Source organism: Erinaceus europaeus, chromosome 5, assembly GCF_950295315.1.
Source record: "Erinaceus europaeus chromosome 5, mEriEur2.1, whole genome shotgun sequence".
Classification (NCBI taxonomy): Eukaryota; Metazoa; Chordata; class Mammalia; order Eulipotyphla; family Erinaceidae; genus Erinaceus; species Erinaceus europaeus.
This window is the reverse complement of record NC_080166.1, coordinates 137,129,024-137,149,325: the sequence shown is the minus strand read 5'-3', so window position 1 is coordinate 137,149,325 and position 20,302 is coordinate 137,129,024. Positions and strand designations below refer to the sequence as shown.

The 20,302-nt window shown below is 52.2% G+C and overlaps 1 protein-coding gene across 1 annotated transcript in view; it reads right to left on the bottom strand.

Annotated features, from left to right (window-relative positions):
- The window catches only part of MYO16 (myosin XVI), a gene marked incomplete at its 3' end in the record, with an annotated part of 147,682 nt that overhangs the window by 22,573 nt on the left and 104,807 nt on the right, over nt 1–20,302 (bottom strand). Inside the window, exons 5-6 of the mRNA XM_060191878.1 lie at nt 12,042–12,150; nt 4,468–4,592 (exon numbers count right to left, since the gene is read on the bottom strand). Coding sequence (XP_060047861.1) covers nt 4,468–4,592; nt 12,042–12,150 — 234 coding nt within the window. The remainder of the gene's footprint in view (nt 1–4,467; nt 4,593–12,041; nt 12,151–20,302) is intronic.

The following is a 20,302-nucleotide window of genomic DNA, read 5'->3' as shown; positions in this document are numbered from 1 at the left end:
GGTCCATCCTCCCATAGGGACAAAGAATAAGGCAGCTTCCAGTAGCATAGCAGGTTAAGCGCAGGTGGCGCAAAGCACAAAGACTGGCACAAGGATCCCGGTTCAAGCCCCCGGCTCCCCACCTGCAGGGGAGTCGCTTCCCAGGCGGTGAAGCAGGTCTGCAGGTGTCTGTCTTTCTCTCCCCCTCTCTGTCTCCCCCTCCTCTCTCCATTTCTCTCTGTCCTGTCCAACAATGATGACATCATCAATAATGATAAGAACTACAACAGAAAAACAAGGGCAACAAAAAAGAATGAATAAATATTAAAAATAAAAAATAAATATTTGAATGAAAGGAAAAACAGTGGCATGTGCCATCGAGGCTCCAAGGATAATGAAAGGGACTTGGGATGCAGGTGGCTGAAGCAGCTTATGGCTCTGAGTGACCCTCCCAACAGCCTCCTGACTGAAGCTGCCTCTCATGTAAGACAGACTAAGACCTGGGTGCTGCTGGCGTCGAGCGGTGTTAGTATATTTTATGTTCAAATACACCATAATGCACAAGGACCCAGGTTCAAGCCCCCGGTCCCCACCTGCAGGGGGAAAGCTTTGCGAGTGTGGTGAAGCAGGGCTGCTGTTGTCTCTCTGTCTCTCTCCCTATCACCCCTACCCTCTTGATAGCTGACTGTCTCTATCCAATAAACAAATAAAGATGTAAAACAATTAAAAAATACACCATGAGTATCTGATTTATATGATTTATATTTGCAAAGGGTCTGCTGATACACAACTCTAAACACCTGAGTTCAAAGCACAGGGAAACAGCTCCCCAAGGCGGACGCTGACCACCCAGCTTACACACAGACAAGCAGCGGCAGCCATGTTTCCTAGCCCACACCTTTGGGGTGATTCGAGCATCTCAGTGATCTTGACAGATCTCTTCCTCTTCCTCACCACACTCCCTCCACCTGCTGCGGGGTCCTCACTCTCTCTACATGCCCTAGCCCACAGGGAAGCTCCTTCTTCTACCTTGTCCCCAAGCTCACCCCCAAGTTGACATCCCTTCTGTATCACATCAGTGACTTTGGTTCCAAAGCCAAGCCTGCCACCAACAGTCCCAAAATGGTGTCTGCAGCCCAGACGATCGCTGGATTCTTTTATTTTTATTTATTTATTTTTGCCTCCAGGGTTACTGCTGGGGCTTGGTGCCTGCATTAAGAATCTACCGCTCCTGGAGGCTGTTCTTTCCCTTTTGTTGCCCTTGCTGTAGCTATTATCATTGTCATAGCTGTTGTTGTTGTTGGGTAGGACAGAGAGAAATGGAGAGAGGAGGGGAAGACAGAGAGGGGGAGAGAAAGACAGACACCTGCAGACCTGCTTCACTGCCTGTGAAGCGACTCCCCTGTAGGTGGGGAGCCAGGGGCTCGAACCGGGATCCTTATGCCTGTCCTTGAGCTTCGCGCCACGTGTGCTTAACCTGCGGCACTACCGCCCGCCTCCCAATCGCTGGATTCTTGACTTCAAAGCCCAACTGTAATTTCAACCTCTCAGTGAAGATAATTCTTCTTCTTTTTTGCCTCTAGGGTTATCACTGGGTCTCAGTGCTGGCACTATGAATCCACTGCTCCTGGCAACCATTTTTTTCCATTTTATTGGACAGGACAGAGAGAAATTGAGAGAGGAGGGAAGACAGAGAGGGGGAGAGACAGACAGACAGAGACAGAGAGAGAGAGACCTGCAGACCTGCTTCACCGCTTGTGAAGCATCCCCCCCTGCAGGTGGGAATCCAGGGCTTGAACCTGGATCCTTGTGTGGGTCCTTGCACTTTGTCTTATGTATGCTTAACCAGGCGTGTCACCACCCGGCCCCGGAAACTTGTGTCTTTCTCTGCCCCCTGTGAGTCTCCACCTGCACTGTCCACACCTGGCTGTTCCTCACTGCTGTTGTTCAGCCCACCCAGGAACAAGCAGAGAGACATCCTGACGTCTCCTGTCACACTGCACCACCATCTGCAGATCCCAGTGGGGCTTCTGTGAGATGAGACGGAACCAGGCCTGTTCACCATGCAGTTGCCTCCCTGGGTCTGAGTCACTGCACCGATGTGGACTGACAGAACTGCCCCAACTCAACCCTCAGCGTCCTGGTCTTCACCAAGCAGCTGAATTGAGGGATCGATCTAGAGACAAGGTGGGATTGGAGCCCCCTTCTCTCTTGAACTCTGATGGCTCTGAGCTGACCATTGTTACTGACCTTCTGTACACCCACCCTACCCCGTCTCTTCTGCAGTAACCACACTGGCTTCCAGAAGATTCTCAGTCACACCGAGCTTCCTGCCTCAGGGTCTTTGCACCTCCTGGGCCTCTCCCCAGGATGCTCCCTCCTGCACCTGCACAGCTGACAGCTTACCTCTTGCAGGTCTCCTCCCAGCATCCTCGCCGGCCAGGCCATCTTGCTGTCCGACAGTTCAAACCGCCAACCACGCCTTTGGCTTCCCCCTGACTGGCTTCCAATGCCAGCCTCCTTGACGTCTGCCATTGTTAACGGGCTCTCTGCTCTCTTCCATTATTCCTCATACTATCTGTCTTCAACTATGAGCCCAGGGAAAAAGGACGGCTGTGCTTTCGCTCATTCTCATTCCCAAGATTTCCTCCGTAGAGATTCTTTTTAATTTTTTTTTACTATCTCTATTTATTAATTTATTAAATAGACACAGCCAGAAATCAAGAGAGAAGGGAGAGACAGAGAGGGAGAGAGACGGAGAGACACCACTTGCAAAGCTTTCCCGCTGCAGGTGGGGGCCGGGGGTTCAAACCTGGGTCTTTGTGCAACTGTCACCTGTGCGCTCAGCCCGGTGTGCCAGCCCCGGCCCCTCAATACATATTCCTCAACAAACCTTCAGAATGTGTTGCCGTTCGCTAATTCGTGCAATTTACTGAGTGACTCACTGCCTGGCCTGGCCCCCAAATGTTTGAAGGCTTCGTTTTAAAATGCAAACAAGCTCTGTTTTTGGCTTGAGATTAGACGTCCACACTCCACAGTAACCGAGTTGACTTTCCTGAAAACCAAGGTGATAACTCCCCCACAAGCCAGTCATAAAAATGACTCCAAGTCTGTGGAGAAACACACACATGGAAGAAAGCAGGTCAGGGGGCCGGGCAGTGGTGCACCTGATTGAGCACACACGTTGTGTGGGACTATGTGAAAGCTTGACAGAGCTTAGGGAAAACTCCCCCCATTCCTGGATGGAGGTCTGGAAAAGACACCCCCTTGTTAGCCTCTCTCACAGAGATGAGCCAAGGGGAAAAAGTCTCCCAGACTCAGTTTCCCCTTGTAGGACTCTCAAGCCCACAGAAATCTCACAGTTTCTCCCTGCTAGCAGCAGGCCACATGGCTGCCTGCTTTAAGGTTCATTTACTCAAAGTCCACCTCACCTTCTGATCACAAAGGAGGACACACCTTATCACACACTCCTAACAGTGTGCTTTGATGTCCTTAACGTACATCATGCCTTGTTTATCTTCTCTCTATCTCAAATTAACTGGTGTAACCCCTATTCTCCTCTCAAATGCCTTTGGGTAATTAAATGCCTGCATCAGGAGACTAATTATCTTGACCTTTATATATCTGCATCAATTCCTGTCAATTCCTGTCATGGGATGCATTGGATCGACCTTCTCGTGGTGCATCCCTTGAGTACCCATTCATTGGGGAAACTGACGATCCTTCCTAGCCGACTGAATCCACATGGATCCCAGTCACTTTCAAATCCAGCAACAAGCAGCTCCTGACAGCTTTCAACCTGACCTGTTGACTTGCTACGGAAGAAGGGCAAATGCAAGAAGAAGAAGAATTCCTGTCATACCAGCCCCCCACCATAGGGGCAAGCTGACCTTTAAGAAACCTGTAATTTCTGACGTATTTGAAAAATGTTCTTCATTTAACTTTCTTTCTATATAAACCCAAGCCTACCCCTAAATAAATTGAGAGTGTTTGTATCAGAATCCTCCCCGAGTCTCTCTCTTTATCACGTGGTCTCTTGACGAAGTGATGAAGTCTTGGTAAGCTTACCTTCCTGGCTGAGAGTCACCCCACGTGAGCCCCAGCAATGCTGCAATGCTCAAGGACCGGGGTTCGAGCCCCCCCCATCCCTACCTGCAGGGGGAAAGCTTTGCAAGTGGTGAAGTGTCTCTCTGTCTCTCTCCCTCTCTTTCTCCCCCTCCTCCCTCCATTTCTGGCTCTTTCTATCCAGTAAATAAATCAAGATAATCATAACATTTTTAAATAATAAAAAAAGAAGACAGGGGATGATTTCATCAACACAGACCATCTCTGGATGTGACATGAATGTGACCCTTTCTACTACTGTGTGTCCCCAAATCCCTCCAGCAAACACGGGCATCCTGGACACATCAAGCACCCCACTCCGGGCTGGGGAAATGGAGCAGAAGTGGAACCAAGCGAGGCTTTCCAGGCTAGGAGTGAACTCACCAGCGTCACCCCCTCCTCATTCTTCTCATTGACGTCTCCTCCACTTGCTAAGAGGTGGGTGACGTCTGCGAGCATCCTCGTGGGTCTCTGAAGCTTCATCTGACGCAGAGAAGCCAGGTCCACTCCTGGGGTGGGGGAGGCAAGAGAGAACACGGGGGGGGGGGTGCTTCAGAACTTAGTCGTCTTGTTCATGTCAGTGATCGTTATCAGCATCTTCCTCTCTGAAAACCCCTCCCACTGCAAAGGCTAACTCAAGTATCTATTTTATTTATTTATTTATCTATCTATCTATTTATTTATTTATTTATTTATTTATTTATTCCCTATTGCTGCCCTTGTTGTGGTTATTAATGTCATCGTTGTTGGATAGGACAGAGAGAAATGGAGAGAGGAGGGGAAGACAGAGGGGGGGAGAGAAAGACAGACACCTGCAGACCTGCTTCACCGCCTGTGAAGCAACTCCCCTGGAGGTGGGGAGCCGGGGGCTCGAACCGGGATCCTTATGTCGGCCCCTGCGTTTAACCTGCAGCGCTATTGCCCGACTCTCTTCAAAGTACCTATCTTTTTAAAGTAGAGAGAGAGAAGCAAAGGGAGAGAGAGACAGAGAGAGAAACAGAGACAGAGAGAGAGAGAGAAAGCAGGGGCCACATTCACAGGTGACGCCGCTGCTGTCCTGGCCTGCCCTGAACCGTCTGTCCCCTCTAGAGCTCCAGGGTCCCTGGGCGCATAGCAGCCTCTGAGCTCAGGACTCCGTCCGCCCGGCCTTTCCTGCAGACCTTTTCTGCTTTGCTGTGCAGATGGGGGCAGCTTCACCTGTAAAACAGAGCTGACCATCCCTCCCTCGAGCCCTTTGTGAGCGTGAGCCAAACGGAGTCCCGGAGCACTTAGCTGACGCTAAGTCCTCAGTACCCGGGAGCTGTCAGGTGGAGACAGGTTCAGTGTGGAGACCACTGCCTTCCATTTGGAGCTGTTGTACTTTGCAAGAAAGCAGCCGGAGGGAAGCCAGCCAGCATGAAGGAAAAACAATGCAGAGCTTGGGGGATGGAGCGGAATTCCATTCCTCTCTTCAAACCCAACGCGTTTTTGTCTCAACAGAAGGAGCAGTAAGAGCCACGCCTCCGCCTCAGAACCATCGGGCAGGGTTGCAGAGGAGCCAGCAGACATCCTTCCCTGACTGAGGCTTTCGCCATGAACCCGCTAGCCCTGACGCCCTGTCCTTGTTTTTAGTGTTGCGGAACTTGACGTGTGATTGAGCTCGGGAAAATATTGTCTCTCAGATGTCGGTGCTCAGTCGTACATGTGGAAGAGAGAGTCTGAGAAGAAGGCGACACTTCTGTTTGCTGAGACAATGTCAAGACACTCACTGGAGAGGTATACACCCTCCACACGCACGGACGTGTGCACGGACGGACGGACGGATGGATGGAAGGCCACCTGTTCTAAGGACTGCTGCTCTAGTTCCTGCTTTCTGGTTCCTGGTCATGAAGCAGTTTGTCCTGCTTTATATCTTACTGCCTTTCAGCCACCAAGTTACAGATGCCGCCATGACGCCACCCTGACCTCCCTGGGCAGACGCCCTCACCCCTGTGTCCTGGAGCCTCCCCTCCCCATGAGGGACAGACAGACACAGGCTGGGGGTGTGGATCCACCTGCCAATGTCCAGCTTTTTCTCTGTCTCTCTCCTTCTCTATCTCCCCCTCCGTTCCGTCTCTATTCAATAATAAATAAAAATATTTTAAAAATAGAATTATACCTCTGTAATCTTGTAATCCTGGAAATAATTAAATCAGTAGTGGAAAGAAAGAAAGAAAGAAAGAAAGGAAGAAAGACAGAAAGGAGGAAGAAGGAAGGATGGAAAAAGAGAAAGAGAAAGAAAAAGAAGGAGGGTGACCAGGGTCCTTGCAGGCCCACATCTCTCTCCACCTCTGCCTCTGCCTCCGCCCCCTGCACCGTGTCAGTCTCAGTTTCCTGGGCCCAGGCTCCCCAGCTTCCTGCCATCAGAGCCTGTGTACTGGGGGTGTCTCCGAATCCCAGAAATTATCCCAGAAATTAGTACTTATCTACCTTGCTCAGCCCTCCAGGAGGGCCTGGTTGATTCTGAGGGCGAGACGGAGAGCCATTATCTTCTGGAACAAAACAATGGGAGCCTCTCGCTAGTCAAGGTCACTGAGTCACAGGAGGGTCACAAAAGCCACAGAGAAGGCTCAGCCCCTGCCTCCTCCCTCCCTCTTCCCGGAGAAGCCAGGGCTCCCCACCCCTCCTAGTCCTGGAGGGAGGCACCATCCCTCCCATCCTGGAGGACAGGAAGGGGGAGGGAGGGAGGCAGGGTGCCCTGGGATCGGTGCCAGCTTCAGGTGCTGAGCCGCCTGGATACTGGGCGCACTGAAGCTCCGTCTCTGAGCTCCCAGACTTTCTGCGTCCCTGGTTACGCTCTGTGCTGCTTTGGGCCTTACAGCCCAGAATTCAAGTCTACAGGCATCCCGCCCGCCCTCCCTTCCTCCCTCCCTCCCTCCCTTCCCTTCCCTTTCCTTCCTTCCTTCCTTCCTTCCTTCCTTCCTTCCTTCCTTCCTTCCTTTCTTTTCTTTTTTTTTTTTGCCTCCAGGGCTATCGCTGGGGCTTGGCGCCGGCACTACAAATCCACTACCAAAGTAATATCCCCCAACCCAAAGGTCACCACCACAGTTGTCCCGAGATCATAGTTAGGGGTCCAATATATAGATTTCTTTTTTCAAGTTCCTGTGTTTCAATTCTCTATATTCCACTGATGAGCGAAATCACCTACAGTTGCCCTTCCTCTTCCCTCTTCCCTCTCAGAGAAGAGAAACAGCGCTGACTTCCTCAGGCGTTCTCCGGAATCTCTCCCCTCTCAGTGATGGTGCAAACACAAAGATTCCTGGTGCCAAAAAACGACCTGGTCCGAGCGGAATTGGCTATAATATTTTGAACAATGCATAATGTTTAATACATACTTCTCATAAGCTTGATTTCCCACTTCAAACTTAAACCTCTGGGCATCTTTCCCTGACATTTCTCCCCCTCTGGGAGCCTGGACCCAAATTCTCTATGGGGAGCAGAAGGTGGGAGTTCTGGCTTCTGTCACTGCTTCTCCGCTGGACATGGGTGTTGGCAGGTGGATCCACACCCCCAGCCTGTGTCTGTCTGTCCCTAGTGGGGCAGGGCTCTGGGGAGGGGAGGTTCCAGGACACATTGACAAGACTCTGAACAACTTCCTTCCTTCCTTCCTTCCTTCCTTCCTTCCTTCCTTTCTTTCTTTCTTTCTTTCTTTCTTTCTTTCTTTTTAAGATTTCTTTTGGGAGTCTGGCGGTAGCGTAGCAGGTTAAACACACATGATGCAAAGCACAAGGACCGGTGTAAGAATCCCGGTTCGAGCCCCCGGCTCCCCACCTGCAGGGGAGTCGCTTCACAGGCGGTGAAGCAGGTCTGCAGGTGTCTGTCTTTCTCTCCTCCTCTCTGTCTTCCCCTCCTCTCTCCATTTCTCTCTGTCCTAGCCAACAACAATGACATCAATAACCACAACAATGATAACTACAACAGTAAAACAAGGGCAACAAAAGGGAATAAATAAATAAAAAGATTTTTTTTTAGTTTATTTATGAGAAGATAGAGGGAGAGAGAAAGAATCAGACATCACTCTGGCACATGGGCTGCCGGCGATCAAACCCAGGACCTCATGCTTGAGAGTCCAAAGCCTTATCACTGCGCCTCCTCCTGGACCACTCTGAACAACTCTGAAGGGCTCGCCAGACAGAGGGAACGAGAGATCTCATGCATAGGAACTGGGTCTCTTTTTTTCCTGATTCCTGGCCAGCGGGAGCCGATCAGAGGGGCTTCCTTGCTTAGCTAACTGCACCCCGTGAGGCAGGACTTTCTCCTGGAATGACACCCACGTCAGTTAATCAGAGAATGTCCCGGTGGTCCAGCCCACCTGCTCAGGTTACCCAGGGCACCTTAGGGCTCAGCTCTCGGCACCTGGTACCTTGTGCTGGCAGGTGTCTGTCTCCACACGCAGGGACGCCACCTAGACCATCCATGGCCTCAGCCCTCGCCCTCCTGAAGGTGAGGGTAAGACCACCTGCTCCTGGTGGGAGGAAACTCTCTCCCATGACCTCTCCCTCACCGGCTCAGAGCGCCGGGCTACAGGGCGCCAGCTGGCTCCCCCTCTCCGCGGAGAAGCCGGTAATTACAAGCCCCAGCCCGCTAATGAAGGGTTCAGAGGCTTGTCAGAACATTCCTGCACTGGAATAACGGCCTCTGGATTCTTGCTGGCAGCTGGCAGGGGGGGTGCAGACCACAAAAGGCCTCAGTCCTCAGGATGAGGGAGGCCATCTCCATCCAGAAGGGCGGAGGAAGGTCTCCGGATATCTCCCTGCGTCCTGCGTGAGGACCTGAGTTCAGGCCCCTGGTGTCCACCTACAGGGGCTGTGTCACCAGTGGTGGGGCAGGACTGCAGGTGCCTCTCTCTCTCTCTCTCTCTCTTCCTTTATCTGACTTTTAAAAAAAAGGGAAGGAAGGAAGGAGATAAAGAAAGAAGGAAGAGAGGGAGGATGGAAGGAAGGGAAGATGGAAGGAAGGGAGGAGGGAAGGAAGGGAGGAGGAAGGAAGAGATAACGGCCAGAAAGCGGTGGGTCTGTGCTGGCACCTAGCTCAGAGCTAACTCTGGGACAAGTGAGCAAACAAACAAGAGAAAACAGAAAGGAGACCCTCAAGGCGCCCACAGGCGGCACACGCTCATCGCTCAGGGTCGGGGTGCAAGCAGAGCCAAGCAGGAGACTCCACTGTACCCCGGGGCAGGCAGCCCAGCAGAAGGGACAGGCCAGGGGCCTGAGAGCACAGGCCACAGTGCACGGGGACCCGGGTTCAAGCCCCCCCGGCACGCCCCTGCAGGGAGGAAGCTTCATGAGCCGTGGAATGAGGCTGCAGGTGTCTCTCTGTCCCTCTCTCTCCAGCTTCCTCTCCCCTCTTGGTTTCTCTCTGTCTCTACCCAAATAATCAAAATATAAAACGTAAAGAACAAAAAAGAGGAAGAAGAAAAGAAAAGGCAGGCCGTGTGGTGGCACGAGGACCTGGGTTGGAGTCCCCGCACCCCACCTGCAGGGGGGAAGCTTCACGCATCCCTCCCTCTCTCTCTCCCCCTCCCTTCTCAATAGCCATCCTAAATAGATACATAAAATAAAATTAAAATAAAAACAGAAACACCAACTGTTGGAGAGACCATAGGAATGTGAATTGGTCCAACCCTTCTTGAAAACAGTCTGAAGATTCACTGGAAAGATAGAAATGAACCTATCCATATAGCCACAGGCCCTTTGGAATAGAACTAAAATAGGCCTACCAGCTACCTACAAAATGGAGACCCCCCAACACTTCATCTGCACTACTCCAGCCTTTAGGTTCATGATTGCTCAACAATTGGTTTGGCTTTGTATGCTAACTCTCTTTTCAGCCACCAGGTCCCAGATGCCAGCAGGATGCCAACCAGACTTCCCTGGACAGACGACCCCACCCATGTGTCCTGGAGCTCTGCTTCCCCAGAGCCCTGCCCCACTAGGGAAAGAGAGAGGCAGGCTGGGAGTATGGATCCACCTGTCAGCGCCCATGTTCAGCGGGAAGCAATTACAGAAGCCAGACCTTCCACCTTCTGCATCCCACAATGACCCAGGGTCCATGCTCCCAGAGGGATAAAGAATAGGAAAGCTATCAGGGGAGGGGATGGGATAGGGAGTTCTGGGGATGGGAATTGTGTGGAGTTCTCCCCTTCTTATCCTATGGTTTTGTTAGTGTCTCCTTTTTTAAATAAATAAAACAAAATTAAAAATAAAATCAAATAAAATAACTCACCCAGAAAAAAAAGAAAGAAAGAAAGAAACGAACCTATCCTCCAGGTAGGTGGCGCCTGTCCTGGGGATGTACCCAGAGGAAACAGAAGAGACCCTGTGTGCTCACCTGTGCTCACCTGAGCTCACCTGCGCTCACCTGCGCTCACCTACGCTCACCTGTGCTCACAGCAGCACCGTCAGTAACAGGCCAAACTGGAGAAGAGCCCAAATGCTTCAGAGTCCAAGGCTCTATCCACGGCCAGATGCCATTACGGATGAGTGGCTGAGAGAGCTGCGGTCGTGATACACTAAGGAGTTATTGCAGTTGCTAAAATGATCAAGTCCGGGGCCGGGCGGTGGCGCACCTGGTCAAGCACACATAGTCCTCAGCACGGGGACCCACTCAAGGACTGGGGTTCAAGCCCCTGGCTCCCCACCTGCAGGGGGGAGCCTGCTTCACAAGCGGTGAAACAGGTCTGCAGGTGTCTCTCTTTCTTTCTCTTTCTGACTTCCCCTCCTCTCTCCATTTCTCTCTGTCCTGTCCAATAAAATGAAAAAAAAAAGGCCTCCAGGAGCCGTGGATTGATTCAGAGTGACAAGCCTGGATGGGAAAAAGGAAAAGAAATGAAAATGATGAAGTCGTCTTGTTTGCCACACCGTGGACAGAACTCAAGGGAATCTTGTCACAGGAGATCAGCGGAAAGAGGAGGGTTTGAACCAGGTAACCACACTCGCGGAGGGACCGTGAGGGAAAGCACGCCGTGAACGGCAGACCAGCAGGGAGGGTGGATTGATGGGTCCAGAGCAAAGCACTCTGGGAAGAAGTAGAAAGAACGAGAAGAAAGGGCTTGTGGGTCCTGATGCAGGAGGGCGGGCAGGGACCAGGGCTGGGGAGAAAGGGAGCTTTTCAGATGGACAGACGGACAGACGGAGGCGAGAAACAGGACCCCTGCGTCAGCAGCTGCACCGTAAGCCGCTAGGCCCTGCACCGGCAGCACCGCGATCGTCTAAATAGAGCATTTTCACGCACAGGCCCTGCTCTCTCTCCATCTCTCTGTCTGTATGTCTGCAGAAGGTCAGCTCGCCATTTTCCCTTGCAGATTTTCTTGTCTCCTTCTCTTTTTTTTAAAAATTAATTTACTTATCCTTCTTTTTTCATTTATTTTCCCTTTTGTTGTCCTTGTTTTATTGTTGTTGTAGTTATTATTGTTATTGTTATTGTTATTGGTGTCATTGTTGTTGGATAGGACCGAGAGAAATGAAGAGAGGAGAGGAAGACAGAGACAAGGGGAGAGAAAGACAGACACCTGCAGACCTGCTTCACCGCCTGGGAAGCGACTCCCCTGCAGGTGGGGAGCCGGGGGCTCGAACCGGGATCCTTATGCCGGTCCTTGTGCTTTGCGCCACCTGCGCTTAACCCGCTGTGCCACCGCCCGACCCCCTTCTCATCTCCTTCTTCCCTTCTTCTCTTGCTTCCGTTGGCTCATCGGCTTGTTTGCGCAGGGCCAGAGCTCTGTGTGCGTGACTGCACGGCAGATGGGTCGGACTTTGATTTTATTTTACGTTATCATTCTGCTTTTATTGGTAAGGCCAGAACCAGGGAAGGGAGACAGCACAGTGCCAGAGCTTCCCCTGCTGACAGGGTTCTTCCACGTGGCGCCGGGGCTGGAATCCGGACTTGGTGCGTGGCACAGCGTATGCCCCCCTGGGTGAGCTATCGCCCAGCCCCCAACCTACCTTGTTCCTCCAGATAGGTCAGCAGGATGGAGCTGGACTCAGTCCCCTCGAGGGCGTAATCCAGGGGGAGGTTCCCGCTGCCGTCCTGCAGAAGCACACTGGCCCCGGCCTGCAAGCAGAGGACAGAGGGGCTCAGCGAAGGCCAGGCTTCTCCTCCACCTCCACCTCCCCAGCCTCCCCTCCCCTCCCCTCCTTCTCCCTGCCCCTCTCCACTCCTCTCCTCTCCTCTCTCTGCCTCTCTCCACTCCTCTCCTCACTGTCCCTGTCCCTCTCCTCTCCTCCTTCTCACTGTCCCTGTCCCTCTCCCTCCCCTCCCTCTTCTCTCCTCTCCCCTCCCCTCCTCTCCTTCTCTTCCTGTCCCTCTCCACTCCTCTCCTCTCCTCCTTCTCACTGTCCCTATCACAGTCCCTCTCCTCTCTGCTCCTCTCCTCTCTCTCCTCTCCTCTCCTCTCCTCTCCTCTCCTCTCCTCTCATCTCTCTTCTCCTCTCCTCTCCTCTCCTCTCCTCTCCTCTCCTCTCCTCTCTCTTCTCCTCTCCTCTCCCCTCCCCTCCTCTCCTCTCCTCTCCTCTCCTCTCCTCTCCTCTCCTCTCCTCTCCTCTCTCTTCTCCTCTCCTCTCCTCTCCTCTTCTCTCCTCTCCTCTCCTCTCCTCTCCTCTCTCTTCTCCTCTCCTCTCCTCTCCTCTTCTCTCCTCTCCTCTCCTCTCTCTTCTCCTCTCCTCTCCTCTCCTCTTCTCTCCTCTCCTCTCCTCTCTCTTCTCCTCTCCTCTCCTCTCCTCTTCTCTCCTCTCCTCTCCTCTCTCTTCTCCTCTCCTCTCCTCTCCTCTTCTCTCCTCTCCTCTCCTCTCTCTTCTCCTCTCCTCTCCTCTCCTCTCCTCTCCTCTCTCTTCTCTTCTCCTCTCCTCTCCTCTCCTCTCCTCTCCTCTCCTCTCCTCTCTCTCCCCTCCTCTCCTCTCTCTCTTCTCCTCTCCTCTCCTCCTTCTTCCTGTCCCTCTCTCCTCTCCTCTCCTCTCCCCTCCCCTCCCCTCCCCTCCCCTCCCCTCCCCTCCTCTCCTCTCCTCCTTCTTCCTCTCCCTCTCCCCTCCCCTCCCCTCCCCTCCCCTCCCCTCCCCTCCCCTCCTCTCCTCCTCCCTGTCCCCCAGCAGCTTCCCAGACTGGCTGTGTTGCCACAAGCCGCATGGGTCCACACTCCGCCCGTCTCCCCAGACCTGAGCCACTGGTGTAAGCAGCCCCCCAACCCCAACACCCCTGGAGCCCCGAGCCCCAGGCCCAGCAGTGCAGTGAGGCTGTATCACAGGACCCTCTGTCCACACCCCGGGAGTCTCGCCTGGCACCGGCGGCCCTCTGCAGAGCTGCCTTCCCTGCGGCCCCCAGGCCCTTCCCTCAGCCCGCAGGCCCCGCTGCCCTCTCTTCCCGGGGAGTCCTGCCAGCTGACACCCCCAGGGGTGATCTGTGCCCCTGCAGCTGACTAGCACGCCTCCTGGTTCCACTGAAATAGGGGGCTGCTTCCCCTAGGAAGGGCCCCAAACCTCCTCTGTCCTTGGCCCAGGCTGGGGCTTGAGCAAAGACCTGAAATGGTTTTTCCACTTCAGATGCTCTCTGCACTGAGTCCCTCAGCTGGTAGCACACCAGACTTGCATGCACAAGGCTCCTCGTTCTGTTCTCAGCCCAGCGAGCATCAGAGTGGCGGACTGGCTTCTACCTGTGTGTCTGACATGACTCTCTCTCGCTTTCTCTCTCTCTCGATATATATATATATATGATTTACTTATTATTTTAATGGAAGGGAGAGTGAGAGGCAGAGAAAGGAAGGGGGGAGAGAGAGACACAGAGAGAGAGACAGAGCCCTGCTCAGTTCTGGCTGATGGTGGTGCTGGGGATTGAACCTGGAACCTCAGCGTCTCAAGAATAAGTCTTTTGCAGAACCATGATGTTGTCTCCTCATCCCAAGAAAATAAATCTTTAAAAAATAGCTTTCACCATCTCCCCAGACAGTACTGTTAGTCTACCTGCACGTTAATGCTCAGGCTCGGGCAAGGTTTTAAAAGTCATGTGCCCCTTTGGATATACTTAAAATAGACTTCCTAGCTTTTTCCGAAATGAAGACACACCCCCATCTCATCTCCTCTGTTCTTACCTTTAGGTTGCTGATTATTAAACAAGTTATCTGCTTTATATCTTAAAGCTTTTCAGCCACCAAGCTGCAGATGCTACCATGACGCCATCCTGACCTCCCTGGACAGACGCCCTCCCCCGTGTGTCCTGGAGCCTCCCCTCCCCAGAGCCCTGCCCCACGAGGGACAGACAGACACAGGCTGGGGGTGTGGATCCACCTGCCAACACCCATGTCCAGTGGAGAAGCAGTGACAGAAGCCAGAACTCCCACCTTCTGCTCCCCATAAAGAATTTGGGTCCAGGCTCCCAGAGGGATAAAGAACAGGGAAGCTTCCAGTGGAGGGGAGGGGACAGGGACTCTGGGGGTGGGGGCTGTGAGGAATTGTGCCCTTACCCTAAGGTCTTGTTGATCATTATTAAATCAATTTTAAAAAATAGCTTTAAGAAATAGTTCTAAGTGGCTGGGTGGTGACACACCTGGTTTAGCTCACGTCACAGTGCTCAAGGACCTGGGTTCAAGCCCCCAGTCCCCACCTGCAAGGGGAAAACTTTGCAAGTGGTGAAGCAGGGCTGCAGATGTCTCTCTGTCTCTCCCTCTCTGTCTCCCATCCCTTCTCAATACCTGGCAATCTTACCCAATAAATAAATAAAGATAACAAAAAGATTCATTTTAAATTATAGAAAAGAAAAGGCTTTAAAAAGTTTTAAAAAGCAACTGCATGGTATTTCTGGGCAGTGAAGCAGCTACTACTTATTGCAAGTCTATAGAGCTCACAAGGGGGCCGGGCGGTAGCGCAGCGGGTTAAGCGCACATGGCGCCAAGTGCAAGGACAGACACAAGGATCCCGGTTCGAGCCCCCGGCTCCCCACCTGCAGGGGAGTCGCTTCCCAGGCGGTGAAGCAGGTCTGCAGGTGTCTGTCTTTCTCTCCCCCTCTCTGTCTTCCCCTCCTCTCTCCATGTCTCTCCAACAACGACAATGATGACATCAATAACAACTGTTGGGCATTATGCCAGCCGCCCTGCTCTGACGCTGTGGTCTATTTAAATAATCGTTGTTTCGCTGAGACCCGCCCTGCCTGCAGGGTACTGGTTAATCCCACTGGTTAGAACCTTTGCAACAGCTGCTATGGAAGCTTGCTATCTTCACACTCTTTTCTCCACCCCCTCTCTTAGCCATTTCCTTTTCCCACTTGCCACTTGCGGTTAAAGATATATATATAAAGGCGTTGTCTCTGATCAATACAGGCATTGCATTGTGTTCCCGCTCCGCCACGAGCTCCTGGTCTCTCTCCCACGTCGCTGAGTAAGCAGCAGCCCAGGTTGGCTCCGGTCCAGAGAGCACATGTCCGGGAAGAAACACCCCCAACACTAGCCCGGCAAACAATAATAAGGTCAACAAAAAGGGGGAAAGATGGCCTCCAGGAGCACTGGATTCTTAGGGCAGGCACGGAGCTGACAGATTTCAGAGACACAGTGTCGAGGCTGCACACAGCACCACAGATCCCATCACTAAATCACACCTTTAGGACGACCCCACCCTCCTCTCCCACACTCCCCTGCCCCGCGTCCACTCTGCTAAATACTCTTTTGCTCGCAGTGTCGGGGCTCTTGCTCCAGTTTGCTGGCGCTGACTATTTATAAGAGAAGTGAGTGAGGTCGTCTTTCATTGGCAGCCCTGCCCTGGCTCTGCGAATCTCACTTCTCTGGGCCCCACAAACTCGCCTGTGAGCATCTAGAAAGGCAGCCCTGGCCCAGCGGCCACCAGGCACGGGACACGAGTCCCCTGTGGGCCTTTGCTACTGGCCCATGGGACAGTGAGGGTGCCGTGCTGGGCTTCTCTCAGCCAGGGCTCTGCAGCCGTGTCCCCGAGGCTCCCAAGGACTTCAGTTCTAGAACATTCTACCTGCAACACTCATCATCTGTGACCAGTGTGACCAGAGCCTTGGAGAGCAACACCAGGAACCCCACCTCTCCAGAGCCCCGTCCCACCAGGGAAAGACAGAAACAGGCCAGGGGGTGTGTTGGGGGGGCGAGTTGTGGGGCACCTGGTTAAGTGCACGTAGCACTAAGCGCAAAGACCAGCACAAGGAACCGGGTTCGAGCCCTTGGCTCCCCACCTGCAGTTCCCTTCATAAGCGGTAAAGCAAGTCTTCAGGTTTCTCTCCTTCTCCCTCTCTATCTCCCCCTCCTCTCTCAATTTCTCTCTGTCCTATACAATGAAATGAGGGAAAGAAAAAAAAAAAAAGACCTCCAGGAGCAATGGGTTCCTAGTGCAGGCACCTTGTTCGTGAAATGACAGCGTGCGATCGAGAGTAACGCCAAGACAGACTGGCTGGGCTTCACGTCTACGCTCGACCGGACCTGCCAATCTACGCGGATATCTTCGCCCACCCTGTCCAACGCTTGACGTCTCGTCACCCAATCTGGTCCCCTACGCCTACACTGAACTTCTTTGTTCCAGACTCTTGGAAACAGAGCTGGCAGTCAGCTGAGGTCAAGAACAAACACCTCATCACAGACCCCTGCGAGCATCAACCCGGCTTTGACCTAGCACGTTATGATCGGGCCCTCCTCAATTGCTATCGAACAGGCCATGGCCGGTGCGCCGCTATGTTCCATCGCTGGGGAGCCAGAGACGACCCGAACTGCCCCTGCGGCTCCAGACAGACTATGACCCACATAGTCAACGACTGCCACCTCTCCAGATTCAAAGGAGGTCTCGAAACTTGACATCAGGCTCAACCTGACGCTGTTGAGTGGCTACGGAAGAAGGGCAAACGCTAGAAGAGGTGCAGGCACCGAGCCCCAGGGCCAAGCCTAAAGGCAAAAAAAAAAAAAACTTTGATTTTTTTTTTCAAGTGACATACACTCTCACCACACTTATAAAAAGACACACAGCATTCTGCCAAGCAGACTTCTTGACTGGCAAAGGGTCTAGGCCTTGCATTTCATTTGAGGAAAAGCACAGATGAGGAAGACACATCCAGACTAATTTAGAAACTGCTAATTTGTTCTTAATAGTTGTGCCCAAATCAAGATGGGGTGACACATTTTTTTTTTTCCTTTCACAAGAAAGTCAGTGGTAAAGTGGCAGACGGTCCTGCACTTGTATCTGCTGAGAAGTCCCAGAGACACTCAGACCTCTGAGTCTTTCTTCAGGCGTTTTTGAAGATTTTACTCCTATGGCCAAAAGTACTCATTAATTTTTACTTATTTATTATTCATTGAGGAGACCTGTGGAAGGCATTTTTTCTCTATTGGAGGGGGATTAATGGGTTACAGTCCACAGTAAAATACAGTCTTGCTACAACATGTAGTTTCCATTTAACACTCCAGCTCCCCTCCTGACCCCAGGTCCTCCTCTGACATCATGTTTCAGGACCAGAACATTCACCAACTGGTCCCAATTTCCTTTTTTTAAAATATGAAGTCGTGGGAATCAGGCGGTAGCACAGCGGGTTAAATGCAGGTGACGCAAAGCACAAGGACCAGCCTAAGGATCCCGGTTCGAGCCCCCGGCTCCCCACCTGCAGGGGAGTCACTTCACAGGCGGTGAAGCAGGTCTGCAGGTGTCTGTCTTTCTCTCCCCCTCTGTCTTCCCCTGCTCTCTCCATTTTTCTCTGTCCTATCCAACAACGACGACATCAATAGCAACAACAATAATAACTACAACAATAAAACAACAAGGGCAACAAAAGGGAATGAATAAATATCAAAATACGAAGTCGTCTAAATTCATTGATTTCACATGAAATGTAGAAAGTTTCATGTGAGAGAAACAGGGAAAGAAGCAAGAGTGCCTCTCAGGCATGGGAGTCCTGCCCACCTATTTCTCCAGCCATCCAAATTCGTCTTTGAGAATGGAGAGAAATCTAGATCCGAGTTGTTCAGGAGTAGCCCAAGGAATGGTTTTTCCCCACACCAGCATCAGACAGTTTTTTGTTCCACCACGTTACTTTCTCTAAGTAATTAACGGTCAACTCAAAGGAATTCCTTTCTGGCCTTTGGAAATGCATCAGCTGCTGAAAAGTGCAGGTTTGACCAGACAGGCAGCTGAGCATCTATAAGACCTCGCCAAGCTGAACACCGCGATTCTGACCCGGCGAATCACTAGTAAAAGCCAATCTGGACTCCAAAGTCCTGTCGGAAAAGAAATGACAAAGGGAGCCGTGCTACACGCAGAGACCACTCCCTAGAAACAGCTGGGAGCAGAGCAGCACTGATGGAGCTGTGGGCCCGTCTCAGAGGTGGGCCACTGCGCAGACTCCGCAGGCCTCACGTGGAGTGTCCGCACTGCTGGCGGGCCAGGAATAGGTCCCACCTTCTGCTCCCCATAGAGAATTTGGGTCCATGCTCCCAGAGGGGAGAAAAGTCAGGGGAAGATGAGCAGAGGGCTCTGAACCCCAATTCTATCAGGACGCAGTGAGAGAAGAAGGAAAAGGAAGGGGGGGAAGGGAGGAAGGAAGGAAGAAAGGAAGGAAGGAAGGAAGGAAGGAAGGAAGATAGAAAGAAAGAAAGATAGAAAGACAGAAAGACAGAAAGATAGTAAGAGGGGGTCGGGCGGTGGCGCAGCAGGTTAAGCGCACGTGGCACAAAGTGCAGGGACCAGCGTAAGGATCCCGGTTCGAGCCCCCGGCTCCCCACCTGCAGGGGAGTCGCTTCACAGGCGGTGAAGCAGGTCTGCAGGTGTCTGTCTTTCTCTCCTCCCTCTCTGTCTTCCCCTCCTCTCTCCATTTCTCTGTCCTATCCAACAACAACGACATCAATAACAGCAGCAATAATAACTACAACAATAAAACAAGGGCAACAAAAGGGAATAAAAAATTAATTAATTAAATTAAATTAAAATAAATACAAAAAAGAAAGTGGAAGTAGTGTGACTTAGAAAAGACCATAGAAAAAAATGGACAAATATATATATATATAAACATAGATAGATGGTTACAGAAATAATAGTCAGTTCGTACCTGTGACCTTGGGAGAACCACCACAGGTTTTTATTAATGATTTAATATTGATTATTAATGATAATCCTTGGGAAAAAATAAAAGAAGAAAGGCCATCTAGATTTGGTTCCTCCTCTCAAGCCCTGAACCAACCGCACACCAGTTCAGAGGGCGCAAGTCCCCGACAGATGCTGGAAGAGGAAGTGGCCCTTACAGCCCCTGGCCTTCCTGGAGCGTTGGTCACAGGCCTCGGATGAGGAATTGACGCCCCACCTTTGTTGTTTCAAACAGAACGAGACATCATCATCCAGGAGCAGCGTCACAGCTCCCCTGCAGCCAGACTGCACAACGCGGCCCTGCCCTGTTCCTTCAGGGGCCTTAGAACCTGCTCACCTGAGAGACGGTGCCGGCCTGGACCCCCCGTCCACCTTTCTGTCCACTGGCCCAGTCAGGGCATTTCCAATTAGCCTGCCTTGGCCCTCAGAGATGTCTCTCTGTCTCTGTGCTCCAACACCCGATTTCTCTATCACCCGCCCCCAGCCTGGGCAAACACCTGTCGCTTCCGGGCCCACCTGGCCGGGCCTGAGAGACAGCTCAGTTGGGAGGGTGGCTGCTGTGCCATGACCATGAGCCGGGTTCAAGACCAGCCCCCCACTGCTCTGACGCAAGCGTTGGTATGTAGTGCCTACCCCCACCACTGCTGGGGAATTGTGCAGATGCAGTCACATCTGCCATGTTGTCCCCTCAGGCTACTGCTAGTTCTCACGAGAGTTGGGACATTCCCGGAGCGCCTGTCCTGCCATGTTGTGCCCTCAGGACATTGTCTATATCCCCGCTATGCTATGGTTACTCCTCTCCCTTCCCATTCTCCAAGAGCTACTCCCATAAAAGCCCTTCTTCTTCCGCACCTCGCTCTCTTGCCAGCCCCTCACTTCGGTGATTAGACGCAGGAAAGGTGACTGCGTGAGGCGGCCATTTTCACTACCTCCACGTGGCCCAACCTGCTTCTCTAGCACCCAACTCTGAGGTGCCAGCGTGAATAAAGACTTGTGTTTCCTCTTCACTCTGGGCCTCCTCTCTCTCTTCTCCGTGGCGCAGCTCGACACACCACACCAGCTCTCTGTTCAGTCTTTCTCTTTTCCTTTTTTATGTTTTCCTCCCAAAGATTTATTCATTCATTTATCTTATTTGCTAGGACAGA